The sequence below is a fragment of the Argentina anserina genome, chromosome 3 (genome assembly GCF_933775445.1).
Source record: "Argentina anserina chromosome 3, drPotAnse1.1, whole genome shotgun sequence".
Taxonomy (NCBI): domain Eukaryota; kingdom Viridiplantae; phylum Streptophyta; class Magnoliopsida; order Rosales; family Rosaceae; genus Argentina; species Argentina anserina.
Genome location: NC_065874.1, coordinates 7,713,321 through 7,733,964, shown reverse-complemented (window position 1 = coordinate 7,733,964; position 20,644 = coordinate 7,713,321). Strand labels below are relative to the sequence as shown.

Below are 20,644 nucleotides of genomic sequence, written 5' to 3'. Positions count from 1 at the left end.
TGCGCAACTAGAATTTATCTTCTTTAGACAGGTAGACCTACATGCTAGACTTTAAAGTAGCCGTTCCCAAGCATGGTGTGATTATTTTCTGTAAACTTTGAGAACAAGTTGCTGCAGAACTTCTGTAGTAATGTTGAAGTTGTGAGCAAATGGACTGAGAATCCATTTGCTAAGTAAGCTCCTTGTACAATTCTGAAGTTAACTAGACTGACGTGATTCAGCATATCTGGATAGGAAGAATCAGTCTAATTCTGTGGTCTAAACAAAAGCCAATACAGCAATAACAGCATGTCCCTGGAGGAATTGAGGAGTTGCTCCTCGATAATCATATTTAGATTTTTCATGCTTAAGTTAGCAAATTGTTCACAATCAATGCTCAGAATAGCCAGATAGGTGAATCCAAAGCTTGTACTAGGGTACTTTCCAGCCACTGTTATTACAGACTATAGAATTAACTATGTTTTCTTTGCACGTCTGATATCCACTTGCCAGACTATTTGAATCTGGGGCAAATGTAGCTGCACAATGAGCAATGATCTATGACTACAACTTGTAAAGTTCACTTTATCTACAACATATTGCTTCAGACTCTCTTCAGTGAGGCTTTTAGATGTGGTTGGAGGCTGTTAAGATTGGTAGCCATCTGAACCTCATAAGATAGTTCTTCGTCAACCAACTTAAAAGCCCTGGTTATCTCTTTCACCTACACCAGAAGAAAAACAGAACTGTTAAACTTTCAACAGTCATTTTGGTACAGAAAGTCAACTGCCATAACCAAAACGATCAAGATTATCAGAGAATTCCTAACAACTAAATACCAGATATTATATTCGGTGTAATCACATTTTTATGAAGTTACCAGTGTAGGCATTTCCTCGAATCTCTAATCCTAAATCAAAATTGCTTCAGTAACCAACTCTAAGATTAAACTTGGGTTTCTGTTTTTTCTCAAACTAATTTTTTTATATATTTCTCTCTTATTGCTGCTCGTCCATTTCCTTTGTTTTTTTCCTTGCATCACCATAGTAAACTCATTTTTCTTATTTCAGAGAGATCATTCTTTTTTTGATAAAACACCTATCTTTCAATTCTAATTCTCTCAGCATCTTTGTGGTATCAGTCATAATTTTAGAATATATACTTCTCCACGAAATGAGCCAATAATCCATACTTTATTTATCTCTAAAGCAAGCCATGCCCTATGAGCACATTCTGACTGGAAAAATTGATTTTTTTTTTATATTTGTCATCTCAAACCCTGAAGCATATCCAAGCAAATCTATAAATTATTGTAAAGGCTATTGCATGTTTGAATCATTAGGGTTAAGCTTAAATACCTTGGTAGCATTTCCCACTAGCTCGGTTTGAAGGTTTATCACTTTCTCTTCTGCATTATAAGTCCCTTTCTAAACAAATCAAAACACAACGATAATATCAGCAGATTAAATCAAGTAAAGGAATAAACAGCACGATAAGTTATAGATAAAATGCAACATACCGATCTGATCTCATAAAGATATGCATATATAGATAACATTGTGTCACAAAATCATACATCCTCATCCACATTAAGTATATATGATATATTACTGCCAAACGAATATGATGAAATGAGCACTGATGAGAAAGATGAGTCGAACAACTAACAATTGGAGCAACAAGAAAATGACACATGATAAATCAAAAAGCTCGAATCTTTATCCGATAATCTATGTTCCTAAATGCTGAATGCATTTTCGTTTCAAATTCCATTGAATAATAACAAGAAGAAAGTAACACCTGAACTTCAACAAGACCAGTGCTCTGAGCAATGACAACTTCAATAGTCCCATCAGGCTTGGGCCGCCAATATCCGCTCTCAGCGTGCATAGGCTCGCCGGAGTTGAGTTTCCAAGTCTTCTGAGTGTAAGCTATCACCGGCTTCTCCCATTTTCACCAAAACAAATAACAAACTCAGAAACCAATCCACCAGAAGAGATCATAAACTATCGAAAAATGACTCGTGTACCTTGCCGGAGTGAGAGAAATGGAGTTGTTCGCCGTAAGAGAAGGAGTTGATGGTGGGGAAGCCGCCTTGGCCTTGGCCTTTCCATGATCCCAGAAGGTAAGACAGTGGCGCGATCGCCGGGTGAACCGCCGGCGATGCTTTAGCTGCGTCCTCCGCCATGTTCTTCTAGTCTTCTCTCTCTCTCTCTCTCTCTCTCTCTCTGTGTCGGCGCGCTTTGAAAGTCTCGTCTTTGTTGTTTTGTCTTGGTCTCCGCAGAAGTCAGCAGCAAACTCACTCATCCAGCCATCTTAACAGAACCGGTCGTAGTTCATCTATCTGTTTTCACTTTTCACTACGGCTTTCGATACCAATGTCAATATTTTTAACCGAAAATGGAAAAAGAAAGAACAGCTGCCTAGTGTCATTTGGTCAAATTCTTCCTTTATTAAGTGGGAGATCGTCAGTTCATCTCATAAGAGACCCCGTTATATTATTCAAATTAATTCTCAATTAAAAAACATAATGGAGTACACAACAAACTGAGCGTATGAGCTTTTAAGTTCTATCTATTATATTAGTGAGGTTTCAGCATCATGACCATAACAAGTATAAAAGTATAACTCAGAAATCTCAACATATGTATGATCAAGATGTGAATTTTGGGTCTCATTACAATACAACATATAGACCCGTTTCTAATCTAACCTAAGGCCGATTTTCCTTGTTTACTTAACCTAAACTTGCCGATCTACATTGTTGGGTAACAAACCTGTAAATTCCTAAATTCTATCTAGTTTTTTTTTTTGGAGAATAAGAACGTTTGATTGATATATAAGAAGGATACATCAGAAAGCTAGAAGTATGGGAATGTCAAGAAAGACAATCCACAATCTGATAAGAAAGGCAGGAAACAAAAGCGCTAAGTGCAAGGATAAAATGGAAGAAGTGGGAGGATGTCTTCACTCCTTCTCAAGCCCAAGCCTCGTTAAAACCTTGTTCGGATAAAACCCTGTGGGACAAAACTCTAAACCGAGTGATATCCAACCCAAGGGCCAGCTGCTCCACTTCAATGACGTGGGAGCAGTACCAAGTCCCCTTTCCGCCGGCGTAAAGCAACAATCGACGAAGCAGATTAGAAACCGAAACCAGAAACTGCTATCTCATACCAACGAAACACAAAGAAACCAAAAGTCCAAAACAACAGAAACTTGCACAGCCTGGAAGAACCGAGCACCATCTCCGATTAAGAGGAGAGAACAATCATCAACCTACAAACATGAGAAAATTGATCAGGCATGATAGAAATAAGAAATCCGAACTGCGAAACTAAAATGAAACAGAGAATGAGAAAGCAAATGACTACAAGAACGGAACAATTGAAAAAGATGAAGGGGGAAAAGAAATATCCCTTTGATGAAATCGCCGTTGTGAATTCCAACTTTGATGGGGACTTGTATCGATTGGTTCTTGGAATCCAGTAGAAAACCATAGAATCTTGGCCACGAGCGTCAGAGTCTGAGGGATCGACGACTGATAGGGGTAAAATTGTCTTTTTGGGAACAAAGTAGAAAAATTCCGGCAAGTCTCCGGTCACATCCAACCGATAACTGACACGTCTTCGAGTGTGTGATATCATGGACTCAAGGAAACGTTGCGAAACGCACCGGAGATGACCGAATCCGGAGGGCGAACGTTACAAATACGTTCGGATTCATTCTATCTAGGTTGATAAGTAAATCAGATACTGTGAGGTGTCCTTCGTTGATTGGGCACTAAGATGCCAGCTCAACAAGTTGCAAAGCTGGAGACTAGTGCTGGGCACAGAGGAACAGAAAAGTTGAGTCCACAAAGAAGGGGAGCATTAAGCGCGCCAAACCGTTCCTCACGGCGACGACCATTTCCCTCCCTTCTCTTGCTTCCATCTCAAGTTAGAAATAGAAAAGAAAAGAAAAAAAAAGAACCCAAACCCAACACAAACACTCACCTTCCTCTTCTTAATCCCTTTCCCATATTTTAAATTATTTCCTCTCATTCTTCTATAAAATGGAAAATCAAAAATTGGATTTTCCTAATTCTAGTTTTGTTTTGCTCCACAATTTCCTCCCAATTCTCATCACTCCTCCTCCACCTGATTATGGCTTTGTTTGGTGGTCCAGTCATGAACCACCTCATTCTCAATACCCAATTCCCATTTCTCATGTGACTCTTTTGTTTCCTTTCATTTTCTCTCTCTGCATTTCAGCAAAGAATTCTCATTTTCTCCCTCATTTTGATCAATGCTTGGAAACCCAACAATTCGTTCATGTTATAACAAGTTTCTACGCACACACAGACTGACAAGGAGGAGAAGATCACTCCTTTCTTGGCCTTGATTGCCGCATTGGACCTTCTGGTTGGTCCCGCATCCCCTGCAATCTGCTTTTACTTGATTGGTTTAGTTTTATGTGTGATATGACAGATTCAAGGTTTATTTGTTTATTCATATGTTTTGTGTGATTTAGATATTGTTTTTTTGTCGTTAAAGAATGTCTGTACTAATCGACAATGAAGGATATTCTGAAGGTCTATGATTCTCGATTTGAACATTTGACTTTGTTTGTTGTCTACTTGTTTATGTTTTGTTTGTCTAACATGCTGTTACGTGCCTGCCGCAAACTGATATTGATATTGGTTGTGACATGGCTTATGTACAGATTGACCCTAAATGAGTACATTATAATGGGGTGCGACAAAGATTGATTTGTTGTTTTTAATGATGATTGTTTGGTTATTTTTGTAGCTACAAACATATGATTTCCTGATATGACTGTAATCAACGAATTTGGGCTCCTTAATCATGTTAAGGATGTAATTCAGTCATAAGAGGGTTGAACTTATGTTTAGTAATCATTGCAGCTCCAGCCCGTTTCTGTTTGTAAGAAATGTGCAATTTTTATTAGGAAACACTAGGAAATTTTTATGCTGTAAAGATCAATGATTTATCTTATCTGCATATCGGTTCATTCTGCATTATTTAGAAATTAGAAGTACTGATGGATTTTGATGATGATATGATCAGGAGTTCTTTCAAGGGGTATTCTTTTGTTACCTCATTAATGTCTTCAAATCCAGGATCTGATGTAAGTGTTTTATACACTTGTGTTTATGATTGTTTGTTCTTGGAAGATTTTAATCTGTGCATATTGCTGTCTTAGACTGTTTTTTTTTTCTAATGCAGTCGGAAGAAATACCATCTGGACCGCAGATGATGGTATCTAACGGCCAGCATGGTATCACTTCCTCCAATAGCAAGGATCATGACCCCAAAAAACTAGATGGCAAAGCAAATTCTAGTGGTAGTTCAACTCAGGATCCAAGTTCCAACCGAGCGGACCTCAAGGGCAAGACGATGCCTGAATCAACCACAACCAGTAGTCGTCCTTCTCCAACTCCAATGCCACATGCAAATTCTGAATTTCTAACCAATTCTATCCCTAGCCATGGCCAGCGAAGTCGTAATAGCTCTCGTTCGGATAGTTTAGACAGTATTACCACACCCATAAGACCTCATACTGGCGGTGATGTTCGATGGGATGCAATCAACATGATCTCTAAAGGTTCCCAACTGAACCTTAGCCATTTTCGGCTTCTCAAGCGCCTAGGATATGGAGATATTGGTAGCGTTTATCTGGTAGAACTCAGAGGAACAAATGCTTTTTTTGCCATGAAAGTCATGGACAAGGCATCTCTTGCTAGTAGAAACAAGCTGTTACGAGCACAAACAGAAAGAGAGATACTTGGACTTCTTGACCACCCATTTTTGCCCACTCTCTATTCCTACTTCGAGACAGACAAGTTCTATTGCTTGGTCATGGAGTATTGTAGTGGAGGTAATCTACATTCCCTGAGACAGAAGCAACCTAACAAGCATTTTACTGAGGAAGCTGCACGGTAACTCACCATTTTTTTTAATTTCTTGAGTTTTAGACATGCTTGAACTGAATGTTTTCTGATATATATTTTTTGATATTAAATTTTCTAATTGGCATTGGAGCTATTGGTTCAACAACTTTAATTCACTGTTTGAAGCTGCACTGTTAGAACCTTTCCGGCCTTTGCATTGCATTGTAACGAATGTAGGTGTCATGAGCAGAATCATAATCAATCATTGGTAAATGCAGATGCTATTTTATCAAAACTGAAAACTTGGATACAATACATATAAGAGTTTGACAATGGTACTTGGTCCTTCAATTCTTTCATTTTGTTTTATGGGCAGTGGCATTTGCAAATTGGTTCTTTCTGGGTATATATTTTGCACTATCCAAGCATGATGCAAATTAATTCTTTATCATGTAAAAGACCCCACCACTGCTTCTTATATGAAAACAGCAATGTCATTTCTTCACCATAGATGGTGAAACTTCTTTGCTAAATCCTTATAAGTTGAGGTTTTTGTACTAGTATTTGACATTTAGATTGAAGCGAGGCAACTAATGTTTTATCCTGTGGCAGGTTTTATGCATCACAGGTTTTATTAGCGCTCGAGTATCTGCATATGCTTGGAATTGTGTACAGGGATTTAAAACCGGAAAATGTTCTAGTAAGAGATGAGGGCCATATCATGCTCTCGGACTTTGATTTATCACTCCGTTGTTCTGTGAATCCTACACTCGTCAAGTCTTCATCTGTCCATGCAAGCAATGGTAGTGGTGGTGGGGCTTCCGGGGCAATTTTGGAGGAGGAGTATGCCGTCCAGGGTTGTATGCAGCCATCCACTTTTTTTCCACGCATTTTACCTTCCAAGAAGAGTCGCAAATCTAAATCAGATTTTGGCCTTTCTGCTAGTAACTCCCTTCCGGAACTGATGGCAGAGCCTACAAATGTGCGGTCCATGTCATTTGTCGGAACACATGAATATCTAGCCCCAGAGATTATCCGCGGAGAGGGGCATGGTAGTGCAGTGGACTGGTGGACGTTTGGCATATTCTTATATGAGCTCTTACATGGAACAACCCCGTTCAAGGGCCATGGAAATCGTGCCACACTTTTCAATGTCGTTGGCCAACCTCTGAAGTTCCCAGAAACACCACAAGTAAGTCCTGTTGCACGTAATCTCATTCGAGGGCTCTTGATCAAAGAACCAAATAAGCGAATTGCATACAAAAGGGGTGCCACAGAAATAAGACAACACCCTTTCTTTGAGGGAGTGAACTGGGCTCTAGTGAGATGTGCCATGCCTCCTCATGTACCTGAACCTGTAGACTATTCACAATATGCTAGCAAGGTGGCATGCGCTCCTGGAAAAAAGAAGGAGACAGAGGAGGGAAGTGATAAAAATGGCAGTAATCCTAATGATTCTTCTTATGTAGAGTTCGAGTACTTTTAGCACTCATTTTGGGAGTCTTTTCTCTTATGGGAAGTTTCATTGTACAAAGAGAAAAAAGAGATGCAACCTAGTCAGATATATACTATATGTTGAGTTTCATAATGCAGACTTTTTTTTACAGTGATCTCTTCCATGCAAGGGGCAATAAAAGATGCATATGCAGGATGCAACTTTTTGTTTTTGATTTTTCTTTGAGTCATTCTTTTATGAGTCATTCTTTTGAACTGTAGACTTGTATTGAAGTCTTTGTGAATATGTACTGTTTCTGGTGTGGTGGTTTACTGGTATATATAGTCAAATGATTATGGTAGTTCAACAAATTCCAAATTTCATGTTAACAATGTAACTTGACTAACTTCTTACCTCAAGGTTGAATTGGAACAGTTAATGATGTAACATTTTCCTCAGTCATATGATCAGTTCCTATTATTATTAACAGCTCCTATAATTTTTGCAGTTCCTACACTTTCTCCTCAAGCATTTAAGAAGTTGATCGACAATCTTATATTTTGAAAGTTTAATGCTAATGACTATCAGTAGTTCTACTGGTCCCAAAGTTGATGACTAACAAAGTTTTCTTTTTCCAGGAGAAAAAGAAACAGATTACAAACAGGTGCCCTGGAACTGCATCAAAGAGAGCATTAGAAACTTGAGGAGGGATATTGTTTATCCAAAATTTTGGACTAGAGAGAGACTTGATTCTCCAGGTAACACAAGTTAAGCCTTGAATCACTTGATAACCAACAGTGAATCACCTTCTACAGCAAGCCTTTTGCAGATGACATAACAAAGTTGTGGGGTTTAGATATACAAGCTATTTAACCAGTTCCAAATAATTACTGTACTCTTGAGGTAAAAAAAAATCACTTACAGTTTACCAAAAATGGGGTCGGTTACGCAGGAATCCACCCCAACTTTGAAGTGGCCTCCGTACACTGACCGCAAATCCAAACTGAACTCCAGCTGGCTTTGGATATGACCGCCGTACCCTGACCGTGAAGGCAACACCGGACTTTTCACAGGCGCGTGTAATGAGACTCACCCAAAGCCTCGGCTTATTGCCCCCACTTGGGTCACAAACTCGCGTAACCGAGTTCCGGCAGTTTTTACCCCAAGTGAATCTTATGTAAATTGGCCTTCAGCCAGTTCATATTTGATGTGGGATGCATGGTAAATTCATGCACGGAAAGCTTACATTTACCTTTCGAGATTGGGCCAACAGATGCTTGGAAATTATATGATCCACTTCAAACATTATGCAATTGATTCATGAAGCAATTGATGCCTAATCATGGGACACTATTGATCTAATTCTTAAATTCATATATTGACTAATCTCTAATTTTTGTAGCAATACGTCTCCAGTACTAAATAATCGGATTACATAAATAACTTTAAAAGTACTCACACCTAATGAAATTCGATGGAATGCGAGAGCTAAATGTCATCACAACTTGAGGCCCTCCCAACTTACTTATGGAACATCATTGGGTTAAAAATTTAGAGTAACTATATCTGATACACTAGTAAGTAGTAATAACTAGGGTTAATTTCTCCTATGGTATCTAAAATATGTCTACTTGGACAATTTGGTACATGATGTATGAAACAGACAATTTGGTACCTGAAGTTCTTATTTGTAGGCCATTTTGGTACCTCTATCAATTTTGATCATATTTTTAGGATTATTTTTGTCATTCTAGCCCTAAACTCATTAAATTCACATTTTCTTAATTTCTTCCAATAATTGCCTCTCTTTGTAGATAATTAAATTGATATATCTACTCCACTTAGCATCTAATTCGCATATATCGAAAATAAAATTTTGTTTTAATATACTTATTGTATATTAATTATTTTCTACAAAGGAAATAAATTGCCTTTATGCAATTGTAATTTTTTATTAAAATATATTTTTTAAATTACTTATAATTATATTGATATAATTATATACGTAAATCATCACATATACTAAGTGGATGAGATATCAAAATTTTAGTGATAATTTAGAGACAATATAAATGTATTATGAAAATATGGTCAAAATTGACATAAGTACCAAAATAGTTTTAAATTTAAGAACTTCAAGTACTAAATTGTCCGTTTTCATATATCAGGTACCAAATTGTCAAATTAGAAGAATTTAACCGTAATAACTAATAACTAACAAGTAAGATCACTTCGGACCGGGACTATGAAAATACCGAACATATTTCCCTTGGAACGCCAGAAGGCTTTTTAGTTCTCTACACGCCTTTCAATTTTCCAGAAAAGGAAACCTCCGATTCTCGATCGCCAAACCCCCCAGGTTTTCTGTTTTGCTCTCAGCCGCGAAATGGAGGCATTCGATAAGATCAAGGTGACCAACCCAATTGTCGAAATGGATGGTATGATCTTGTTTCTTCTGGGCTCTTGTTTCAAATTAACTGCCCTGTTTGATCTTGATATTATAGAATATGATGCACATGATCAAAGAAACCTACTTGAATTTGAGTCAATGCCCTTGAAGTTGAGTTTCAGACTTCAGAGACAGCAAAAGTATCAATCTTTGTGTTGAACAGATATTCGTTCAAGTTAAAGTATGTATTTTTGAGTTCAGTTCATTAAGTAACACACTTCTGATCACTTTAGTTGTTACACGATGAGGCTAATTTGTGGGCAACTCTTAGTTTTACTCATCACTGCTATGATGTTTTGAACTTGGGCCTTTCTCAAATATGTTTAAATGGTTTCGTGGCGTTAGGCCGAAGATTCAGATTGAGATTTGTATACTTGTATTAAGAACCCATCACCATATGAGTGATGAGTGATGACTGATGACTAATGTATATGTAGTTCATATGACTACTTGTCTAGCAATGATGTACTTTTGTAAATGCAGGGGATGAAATGACTCGGATTTTCTGGAAATCTATAAAAGATAAGGTATTCCTGTTATTCATGGCATCAGGTGAGCTTGTAATTTCATGTTGTATACTTCTTAATGACTCTGCAACTTGCTTGTTTCGACAGCTTATTTTTCCCTTTCTGGAATTGGATATCAAGTACTTTGACCTTGGCCTCCCTAATCGTGATGCGACCAATGTTAGAGTCACAATTGAAAGTGCAGAAGCTACTCTTAAGTATGCCTTATTCTTCTCCCTTCATTTTTCCTTTTCCTAGACGAATTTACTGCCAAGAAAACTTTTGTTCTCTATCTTTAATAATTTTCTATTTCTCTTATGTTGACTGATATAATCAGAAATCTGTAATACCTTCAAGTTTGGTCTTGTTTCATTGTAATAGTTTTACCTTATTCCTGTATGAACTATGTTGTTCTAGTTATAGTATTGAAGGAAGTTGGTATAAATTTGTCAGGCATGTCATTTGATAATGGGCTAAGCGTGGCCATTGCAGTCTATCTTCTGTCATACTTGACCGGAATGACTGGTCTCATGAGATGCTATGGCATGAATTGCCATGATTTCATTCATACCATTTCATATTTATAAAGCATTATGTTATTGTGAAGAGATGTATATCAGTTGTTGATGCCCTTTATCATTTTTGCATAATTTTATATTCTATGTTTCTTGTCATTGTAGGTACAATGGAGCAATCAAATGTGCAACTATAACTCCTGGTATACTAGAGATGTATAAATATATATAGGAACTATGTATATATATATATATATATATATTCTTTAATTGCGATAATGTGCATATATACCCTGCAAGAGATTGACTACTTGGCCTCTCCATGGACAAATTTGATATTATACTTTTGTTACATTCTGAATCAGTTTATATGGATTTTAATAGATGAAACTCGTGTTAAGGAGTTTAAGTTGAAACAGATGTGGAGGAGTCCAAATGGGACTATCCGGAACATTTTAAATGGTCAGTAGACTTTTCCAAAATTTTAAATCAGCAAACTTTGTTGTGTATACGATCAGTTTTAAGTAGCTAATGCATTCTGTCCTCTGTAGATACTGTTTTTAGAGAACCTATAATCTGCAGAAATGTTCCCCGCCTAGTTCCAGGTTTGGCATAGTTTTTTGGCTTTTTCCTCTGAATTCGCCTCCATTATTAAGAAATAGTCAATAGTTCAGCGTCTTTTCAGGTTGGACAAGGCCAATATGCATTGGGAGGCATGCTTTTGGTGATCAGTACCGAGCAACTGATGCAATCATAAAGGGACCTGGAAAACTTAAGTTAGTTTTTGGTAATAGATCTGTGTAGAGAAGCTCGTTTCTGAGTTTGACATTTGTTGAATACTTGCAAAGAAGTTGAAATCCAATTTCTTGGTGACATGATTTGCAGTACCTGATGGGTCCAATGAGAAACAAGAATTTGAAGTTTTCAACTTTACTGGTGCGGGAGGTGTAGCTCTGTCCATGTATAACACTGATGAGGTTGAAACTTGACTCATTTCCCCCCTCTAACTGTTTATTACTGGCATGAATGAGCAGGTAGATGATTTTAACAGCTTTTTTTTAAATATGTTTGAGCAGTCTATCCGATCCTTTGCAGATGCATCTATGAATACTGCCTACCAGAAGAAGTGACCACTTTACCTTAGCACTAAAAATACTATCCTTAAGAAATATGATGGAAGGTATGACAGTGCCATGTTACCTTCTTAATTGTTATGTAACTTAATTGGCTTACATTTACCATTGAAAAATGATCACTAAAGCTCCTCGTGCACCTTAGCATAGGAGTGCATTATGGGATTTATGGGTCATTAGAATGTTCCATTATCACAAGTTTTTCTTGCTTTTGTCATTTTCTTACACTTCACTTATAATGAAGATTCAAGGACATCTTCCAGGAAGTATATGAAACACATTGGAGATCAAAATTTGAAGCTGAAGGAATTTGGTGAGTTACCTTGCCAATAACTATGATTACTTGCTGTAGTTTCAGTAATATGAAGCTTCCCACTAAATATCATGCTGATTGCATAGGTATGAACACTGTCTTATAGACGATATGGTTGCATATGCTCTTAAAAGTGAAGGAGGTTATGTATGGGCATGCAAAAACTATGATGGGGATGTGCAAAGTGACTTAGTAGCACAAGGTTTGTATTTCTTGGTAACCGGTGATTTAAGTATTCACCTTTTTGGCTTTTTAAACTTACAGTGCTGCTTTTGTTGGATGCAAATGGGGAGGTGGTTTGTTCTGGAATGGCCTAGCCCACAATGTGTATCCTAATTTATTTTTCCAAAAAATTTGATACAGGTTTTGAATCTCTGGGACTGATGACATCTATCCTGGTATATCTTTGTTTTTTATTTCTATTTTTTTGGCACTTTGCTTGTGAATACAAAGATAACTTTGTTTGATATGGCTGCAGGTGTGCCCAGATGGAAAGACCATTGAAGCTGAAGCAGCACATGGTACAGTTACCCGCCATTACCGGGTTCACCAAAAAGGTGGTGAAACCAGCATGAAGAGCATAGCTTCTATTTTTGCTTGGTCACGAGGTCTTGCACACAGGTATTAGATCACTCTGGCTTTAGCATGAGAGAAAAATACTTATCCAGCTCTGATATGAATTTTACTTTTTCGAAGTTCTATGTTCATGTAAAAATCGAATGAAAACATTATATGTACTTAATTTAATCTGTGTCATCAGGGCAAAGTTGGATAAAAATGCCAGACTATCAGATTTTGTGGAGAAACTTGAAGCAGCTTGTGTTGGAACTGTTGAATCTGGGAAGATGACCAAGGATCTTGCACTCCTTATCCATGGGCCTAAGTATGTGCTGTCAAAAGTCCTACCCAATCTTGAAGTTCAATTAGTGCTTTTCTTTTCCTTTTTTATAATAAATAACTACATGTTTTATGCAGGGTCCTTAGGTCTCAGTATCTCAATACTGAAGAATTTATTGATGCTGTAGCTGAGGAGCTGAGAGTTAGATTGTTTAGTAAAGCAAAGTTGTGATTTCTTGTTCAGGCTCATATTAGTGAAGTCTCCAAAATGAGTAAATAAATGAACACTGGTATAAGTTATAGCCTTCAAAATCAAAATCCTCACATAAATAACTTAATCGTTTTCTTTTGATTTTTTTTTAAGTGGACTATGTACCCCTTCACCACATTCTTCAGAATCTGTTATGACGTAGAAGGCACATGAATTGCAGCACCTTTGCTTTGTGAGTTTTGTCTACCTGTTTTACACAGTTTTACACTTTCACGTACCTTGAGTTGGTAGCATTGATTTCAAGTTTTCAACTTTATTTGATTTATGTAGTCGGGAGACGAAAGACTAGGATGATAAAATCGGTCTAGTATATATATATGATCCGACTTTGTTTCACAATATTGAGGCATGTTATGACTTATGACATTGTAACCCAAACTAGTAGTTAGACTTCAGATAAATAATCTATAAACTTTTGTTGTTGGAACTGAATATATTTATTTTATGGGGAACTGAAGATATTATTAATACATTAACCATCCATAAATGGTATTATCGAATTGGGGTCTACTATATATAGCGATAGAAAATCAAAATTACAAGGTATACTTTGCGTTTACACTCACGTCGTTTACTGAGAATTTGAGCAGTTAAAAGTCTCTTGGGGTTGTTGAAGTATGCTTTAAATGTGAACTCGAACTTTCAAAAGTCTCATGAACGTTGTTAGAGTATGCTGCCTATGTTTTTGCTCACAAAAACTTCCATTGTTAAAATCTTAACCATCATTATACTAACACGGTCAATTTATTTATGTGAATGATATAGAGCAAATGAGCAACTTTAAATATGATCGCGTTTGCTACAGTAACCCTACTTTGACTTCCCGAAACCCCGCATTCCAGACTTGCAGTAATGAATTCTGAAGGATATAACATGTTTGAAAATGATACTGGCATAAATTGGGGTCTACAATGAGAGAAATCGGAAATATTCATCTGTAACTTGGTGTATGTAGTCTGCTGATAAAAACCTTTGTAGGGGAGACTCACCTTAAAGAGTGTGAGAGATGAACCAAAAGAAGTGAAACTGGATTCATTTGCAGAGCAAACACATGAGTCTTGGATGTCACGACTTCTGTAAGAGTGAGCCTAGGGTCACACAAATCATCATTTTGTTTTTCCTTCGTTCCGCTACAAATTAATTTTGGATATTCGACTACGGGTTATTATATAGTGAGTTTCAAAACAACGGGAAAAAATTGTTTGTGTTGATGTATTCCGAGGAGTTGTTGGAGTACATTGTGGAAATATCTGGGAGGTGATTATCGTGAGTATGAAAGGGATGAGATTATTATGATGAGTATCAAAAATAAGTTTCGTATTATAATTTTGTGGTTCCATTTCGATTGATTCCATACATAATCATTGATTAGCAGATCGATCAAGTATTCCAATGTATTAGAATTTGAAAGTTAGGATGAACGAAATTGGCCTTAATTGGTTTTTAAAGTTTAATCAGTATTCAGTATTCTGAATTAATTACAGTAGGTTTCTGGCCAGAAAGTAACCAAGGACTATATACTGCGGTGCTCATACGCACATTGATTGTGCTCGATCGTGTGTGTGTCACCCGTGAAGGTGCAGTCACCACGATGTGAACTGTGATTATGTGAAGCACAATTCTTTAATTAGTCATCATGATTCTTGGCCAACGATTCCATGAGATCGATCTCATCGATATCTAGGTTATCATCGATTTATGATATCTAGGTTATCAACGATACACCCAGATCGTAACTAAAAGAGTATATTGTGAAATTCTTACTGCAGATCTGCATGCTGTTAGGATAATTATACTGCAATGAAATAAGCAAGCAAATCTTTTAGCTGGTACACAGTACTGAACTATGAGACTCATCGATCTAAAACCTTCAAACCCTAACCCGACCACTAATCCACTATACATGCAAGTGGCTAGTATAGTACCTACCTCCCAAATTTAGCTCAATTTTCATGCACTAGCGGGTAAGGAGATATTCTCACTGGATGAAATGGCAATAAGGAATGAGGTATCATACGAGTTACATAAGAATTCTGTACGTGGATTGTTGAAAGGTTACGATCCTTTATCGAAATCACATAGTCAATGAGTGATATATACTAAATCTGAGAACCCTACCGTTTTACCACCTACAGCATCTCTAATTTTCTGCTATATATAGCAGTTGCAGTAGCTAGCTCGCTACAAGTCTCTAATATGCAGAAGCTTTGTAGCTAGTTATATATAGCCAAGTTGATTGGGGGGGAACGAGAGCAGAGGTGATGATGTTGGTGACAGAAGATAGAGAGCACAGATGGATGGTATGCAAAATATGAATGCATTTCACTCCTTTGTGCTCTCTATGCTTCCTGTCATCACTGCTCAGTACACACACTCCTTGCTGCCTGATAACACCTCCTAGTTAGGTGCCTCCTCACCCCCCTGTCGTATATGTTTTTTCCTCCATGCTCTCACAGTCTCAGATACTCTGGTTTGGTTCATTCAATTCACAAACTTCTTAGCGTAATAGCGTGTATGTATCGTATATGCGCATGCATTCTCCTCTAAGGATGCCTGTTTAAAGTGATGGCACTTTCACTTGAAAACTAAGACTAAAAGTCTTGAAAGTCTTCTATTATCATTCTACTACCATCCTAAAAGTCTTCTATTATCTAGTGAAATAACAACTGGAAAAAAACGCGCCGGAACTCTTACCATGTTGAACATGTGCTCATGAACATAGAGCATGCATCCTGGGGCAGTAGCACATCAATCAATTGTTAACCATTTTCTCCTTATGCTATCTATGTATACATTGGTGTACAGATGTGTCGGGAATTAGAGTTTAGAGCTCATTCTGTCATTTCTGTGTAATTCTTTTCTTACAATTTTCTGACACTTCGCAGGATATAGTTCTGAGGGGAACAAAGAAGCGATCTAGTGGCTCCTAAACTGCTACAAGTAGGAGAGGACTCTTGTTCTCTTTCGAAATCATTCAAATATACACAAGGTTTCCAAGGAATTGGTGGAGTGATGATGATGTATTTAGTCATCAAATTGATTTTGCCGAGTCGCCGACAATCGTAGAGGCCATTCTAGCAATTAAGAACTCGATTCATAACTTAGGTCTTTCGTAGGAGCTTGCATATTACTTCGGTCATAATTTAGGCAAGAAAGAAGAATATCAGAAAGAAACGAAAACTTGGTTTGATCTTACTTGTTAAATTTTGTTTCTACATTGGTGATTCCCTGTCTACCAACTGGTGTTTGATCTAATGCTTATGCTGCTAGTATTACAGAAAAAATTTATCGACATTAGACTATCACCTGCAAAGTGTGTAAAACAGAAACATAGGGTGCATCTTTGCCCTTTGCCCCATAAAAGGTACTCAGTTACTCAAATGATTTCATTCATGACAGATCTTTTTAGCAAGTTGGAATCGAACTGGCACAGCCATTCTCACAAAGAGCAGTACAGAATAAGCAGCTTGTTGTCCACTGTTTGGCGCGCAAGCTTATACCTGCAATAAGGAAAAGCTAGACATCAGGTTTTCCCCCCTTTCCTTTGAAATGTTCAACAAAGTATATACCAGAGTAAACTTCGGCACAATGTGTAAGCCATTAAAGATTCAAATAAACAACAATAACTCACTTAATAATGACTGCAGGGTACGTATTGCACCACTTAACATTGCAATGATGGTCAGGAACACTCCGGCCAGTGCTTTATTTTTGTATTCCCCCTTCTCCTGAGTCACAAAAAAAACAACACTCAGTTGAACAGAAAAATCCAAAGCATAAAATAGTTCTGCAATCAAATGGTGACTTGCAGTGAAAGACGTACAAATTTCAGGACAGAACTTTGAGAGATAAAACAGCTTTTCGTGCATTGTTGGTTAAATTTAGACTATGGAAACAAATTTGCAAGTATGGCTATTACACAAGAACTGTCCTTATCAATAAATGCTTTGAAACTTTCATATGCTATAGCATGGTTCATAAAGCTGTATGATACCTATGCATGTGGTGTACTGCCAGGTAGAACAGTCCATGATCTTCTGGTCATTATGGGGTCTGGGAAGGGTCACATGTATTTACATTCCTGTGTCATGACCACCAAGTCAATTTGGGCTAGTGATAAAGTTGTTCGAAAACACCCAAAACACCACAGCATCTCTGGAATCAAATGTCTTAATGAGATTGAAACACAAAAGCTGTTCATAATGGACAACAGGCAGAATAAAATTAATGCAGACGACCACATGACAAAAAAGTTTCTCATGCCGCTAGCAGACCACATATTCAGAAACAAGTATAAATCTATGTAAGAATGAGATGCAACTCCTATACACTGTAAATCATCATATGCAAAGCTGTATCATACCAAGGCATGATATCCACTCCAGCCAGGGGTGGATCAGGTGGCCCGGTAAATGAGGCTCCCACCGAGTCATTTCGGCAAGCCATAGTGTTGTCTCAGGCAAACTCCTCCAGCTGCTGAATAAAAAAAATCCATCAAACCGAGACAAAAAAACTGTTCACTGGTAAAGGTAATGAAAACTATCTACATTACTCGAAAAGAAACTTGCCAGTTGCCATTCTCTGTCATTTATCAACCCTTGGTCTATCCAATTACTGAGTTTCAACACAGTTCTTAGTTCCGAAACTCCACTTTTTTGGCTTTTAAGATTCCATGCTGTAGTACTGACAGCATACAGGCATCTGGCTGTATTCCCTTTGAAGACATCGCATCAACTAGGGTTACAGCCCTATCCACATCTCCTCTCTTACAACAGCCAGACAAAAGTGCTGTGTATGTCACTGTATCGGGTTCTAATCCTCTATCAATCATTACGTCAAAGAGTGCAATAGCATCCTGAAGGTTGTCTGCTTTACAATGCCTGTCTATCAAAACAGTATAACAAATGGCATCAGGTCTTATTCCCATATCCTTCATCTCAGTCCAAAGTATAGTAGATGCATCCCCCATTTCTTCCCTCTTTCCCCTTCGATGTAGAGGGGACCGAACCCTTCTTCTGTTTCTTTTTGAAAATCCATCAAGCAAAACTGTGTAAGTGATGATATCAGGTTGAATCCCTCTCTTTTTCATATCATGGAAGAGATCATGGGCTTCGTGCAAAGAATTCTCCCTACAGTAGCTGTTGATCAGCACTGTGTAGTCAAACACATCAGGAGTAAACCCTCTATTTACTGAAGAATCAAAAAACAGGCGGGCCTTTTGCACCTCTCCAGCCTGGCAGAGAGAAGCTATGAGTTTGCTGTACATAATTCTCTTTGGCTCCACATTTAAGGCAAACATTCTCTGAAACAACAAGATAGCTCTGACATTATCACCTTCCAAACAAAGGTTACTGAGTACTTTAAAGCAAGCACCTTCGTTAATGGTTCCGTGCTTTGCCAGCCTAGAAATAAGTTCATAGGCCTTCTTCGTTTTGTTAGCTTCACAGTATCCATGGACCAGAGCATTGTAGGTCTCTTCACTCTTATCTACCAAATTCTTTAGAAAAACTTCAGCTTCTTTGACTTTTCCTCCTATGCATAGATTTTTAATTACAATGCTGTGTGTACCCGAGTCTGGTTTAAAACCCTGTGACTTCATATAAACCAAAACGCCAAGTGACTGCGATACCAAGCCATTCCTAGCGAACCCTGCGGCAAGGACATTGTAAGTAATAATATCTGGCTTCAAACCCTTCTCATGCATTTCCTCCAACAAATTTGAGGCTTCAACAACTTTCCCTTGGAGACAGAACCCTTTAATTAACGTAGTGTAATGCATAATATCTAAGCTCATATGCTTAAGCTTCATCTCTTCCAGCAACTCAGAGGCTTCTTCCACTCTTCTCAGTGTGCATAAAGCATCAACTGCAATATTGTAGGTAACCTCGTCAAGATAGATCCCCGTGCTCTTAAATTGTAAGAATTGATCCACCGCTTCAGAAGGCATTCCAATCTTACAGAGGCAGTGAAGAATAAAACCAACAATCACACAATTTGTTTTTATACCCTTTGATGCCATGTCATTATGGAGAGTCAAAGCCTTTACCAAATTGTAATTCTTGCAGTAGCCACTGATCATAGCACTATAGATGGATATATCAGGCACCACTCCTTCATTTTCCATGTCAAGAAAGAGACTTTCTGCTTCATTGAATTTCACCTCATCACAGAACCCACGAATGACAGCTCTATATGCATAGGCATCCAGAAGTATATTTTCCCTTTTGCAATATTGCAGCACTTGACATCCTAAATCAGAACGCCCCTCGTTGCAAAGCCCTTCAATATATGCTGTGTAGGCAAACACGCTAGGGACTACCCCGGCTAACTCCATCTCCTCAAACACTTCCCCAGCCTCCTCCAACCTACCCTCCTTACAAAATCCCTTGACGACAATCGCATAGGTGTAATCATTAGGGACCAAACCAATCCCCTTCAACTGCTTGTAAACAGAAATAGCTGCACCTAGCTCACCACGCTCAATCAACCGATTCATCAAAAAATTAACTGTGAATATATGCGGCACAAATCCACGCCTTTTGCTATGGAACAAAACATCACAAACCTCATCAAACATGTGGAGCTTGACTAGAGACTTAACCAATGCATCAAATCCCCGAACTATCGACAAGGAAACCTTACTTTCCTCCTCTAACACATCCAACAAATCCGACAACTCAAATCCAGCATCTTTAATTCCCTCAATGAGCTCCAAAAACAGAGAATCCAACTTCCTATCCAAACGCCAATAACACAAAATCCTAACAATAACACAGTATGTCACAACATTGTGCCGGAACCCATCTTCCTTCAACTTGCAGAACAAGGAAAACGCCGAATTGGGTTCCCTTCTAAGACTGTTAATCATGTTAACAACATCCAATGTCTCCAAGTCCGGAACCAAACGGCTCCTCTTGGCATCGGCAATGTCTGAAGAGCTATGACTAACTGAGCAAACAACAGCAGACTTTGATGCCCACTTAAAACCAGACACAATCCCACCACCATAAACCTCTTGGGTTCCTTTCTCAGTGTTTTTAGTGACATCAACATCAGAAAGTGAGCAACTTGAAAACCAATTGATGAACTTAAAATGGGTGGGACTGTTTCTTGAAGATTGAATGAGCTTTCTGGGAAAACTCAGTGTGATTGAAGGAACCCACATCCAAATAGAAATTGGGGAATCATTGCAACAACAACAAGAACAAGTTCATGTCTTCAATTCAGTAAAGAGGTGAACAAGGGAAGAGACTGCTTACTTGGCAATGATTCTGGGTGTGCAGGGAAGTCTACCATCCAAGCTTGAATTTGCTCGG

General features: G+C 38.0%; 4 protein-coding genes across 6 annotated transcripts; 2 read left to right on the top strand and 2 right to left on the bottom strand.

The window, feature by feature from the left end:
* Nucleotides 1-297: 297 nt before the first annotated feature.
* LOC126788218 (peroxynitrite isomerase Rv2717c) lies at nucleotides 298-2,239 on the bottom strand. The gene is made up of 4 exons (XM_050514190.1): nucleotides 2,009-2,239; nucleotides 1,780-1,920; nucleotides 1,338-1,406; nucleotides 298-703 (listed from the first exon to the last, which is right to left on the bottom strand). The coding sequence occupies exons 1-4, from the start codon at nucleotides 2,165-2,167 to the stop codon at nucleotides 584-586; spliced, it is 489 nt and encodes a 162-aa protein (XP_050370147.1). The 5' UTR covers nucleotides 2,168-2,239; the 3' UTR covers nucleotides 298-583.
* A 2,030-nt stretch (nucleotides 2,240-4,269) lies between these two features.
* Nucleotides 4,270-7,355, top strand: LOC126788812 (serine/threonine-protein kinase AGC1-7-like). Of its 2 annotated transcripts, XM_050514823.1 has the most exons (4): nucleotides 4,270-4,379; nucleotides 5,046-5,106; nucleotides 5,205-5,917; nucleotides 6,482-7,355. In XM_050514823.1, the coding sequence occupies exons 2-4, from the start codon at nucleotides 5,083-5,085 to the stop codon at nucleotides 7,353-7,355; spliced, it is 1,611 nt and encodes a 536-aa protein (XP_050370780.1). In that variant the 5' UTR covers nucleotides 4,270-4,379; nucleotides 5,046-5,082. The 2 variants fall into 2 exon arrangements, with proteins under 2 accessions (XP_050370780.1, XP_050370779.1); XM_050514822.1 differs by lacking the exon at nucleotides 4,270-4,379 and having other exon boundaries at nucleotides 5,014-5,106.
* Nucleotides 7,356-9,548: 2,193 nt separating this feature from the next.
* On the top strand, nucleotides 9,549-13,475 carry LOC126788814 (isocitrate dehydrogenase [NADP]-like). Its single transcript, XM_050514824.1, is given in 15 exon segments — nucleotides 9,549-9,742; nucleotides 10,237-10,280; nucleotides 10,368-10,477; nucleotides 10,940-10,977; nucleotides 11,159-11,236; nucleotides 11,326-11,379; nucleotides 11,460-11,561; nucleotides 11,660-11,751; nucleotides 11,851-11,954; nucleotides 12,152-12,220; nucleotides 12,307-12,422; nucleotides 12,584-12,618; nucleotides 12,699-12,841; nucleotides 12,981-13,103; nucleotides 13,196-13,475. Coding segments are annotated over 15 exon segments (1,254 nt in total). The 5' UTR covers nucleotides 9,549-9,690; the 3' UTR covers nucleotides 13,290-13,475.
* Nucleotides 13,476-16,498: 3,023 nt separating this feature from the next.
* Nucleotides 16,499-20,644, bottom strand: LOC126788810 (pentatricopeptide repeat-containing protein At2g26790, mitochondrial-like). 2 transcript variants are annotated; one of them, XM_050514819.1, is made up of 5 exons: nucleotides 17,897-20,644; nucleotides 17,692-17,801; nucleotides 17,323-17,483; nucleotides 16,960-17,056; nucleotides 16,499-16,828 (listed from the first exon to the last, which is right to left on the bottom strand). In XM_050514819.1, the coding sequence occupies exon 1, from the start codon at nucleotides 20,491-20,493 to the stop codon at nucleotides 17,962-17,964; it is 2,532 nt and encodes an 843-aa protein (XP_050370776.1). In that variant the 5' UTR covers nucleotides 20,494-20,644; the 3' UTR covers nucleotides 16,499-16,828; nucleotides 16,960-17,056; nucleotides 17,323-17,483; nucleotides 17,692-17,801; nucleotides 17,897-17,961. The 2 variants fall into 2 exon arrangements, with proteins under 2 accessions (XP_050370776.1, XP_050370777.1); XM_050514820.1 differs by having other exon boundaries at nucleotides 17,323-17,409.

Bases quoted from the DNA above. Each gene is read 5' to 3' on its own strand.
- LOC126788218 (XM_050514190.1), bottom strand. From the start codon at position 2,167: ATGGCGGAGGACGCAGCTAAAGCATCGCCGGCGGTTCACCCGGCGATC. The intron at 1,921-2,008 runs GTACACGAGTCA...AAATGGGAGAAG, and splicing joins ATTTCTCTCACTCCGGCAAG to CCGGTGATAGCTTACACTCA. The intron at 1,407-1,779 runs GTGTTACTTTCT...TGATTTGTTTAG, and splicing joins CTGGTCTTGTTGAAGTTCAG to AAAGGGACTTATAATGCAGA.
- LOC126788812 (XM_050514822.1), top strand. From the start codon at position 5,020: ATGGATTTTGATGATGATATGATCAGGAGTTCTTTCAAGGGGTATTCT. The intron at 5,107-5,204 runs GTAAGTGTTTTA...TTTCTAATGCAG, and splicing joins CTTCAAATCCAGGATCTGAT to TCGGAAGAAATACCATCTGG. The intron at 5,918-6,481 runs GTAACTCACCAT...ATCCTGTGGCAG, and splicing joins TTTACTGAGGAAGCTGCACG to GTTTTATGCATCACAGGTTT.
- LOC126788810 (XM_050514819.1), bottom strand. From the start codon at position 20,493: ATGTGGGTTCCTTCAATCACACTGAGTTTTCCCAGAAAGCTCATTCAA.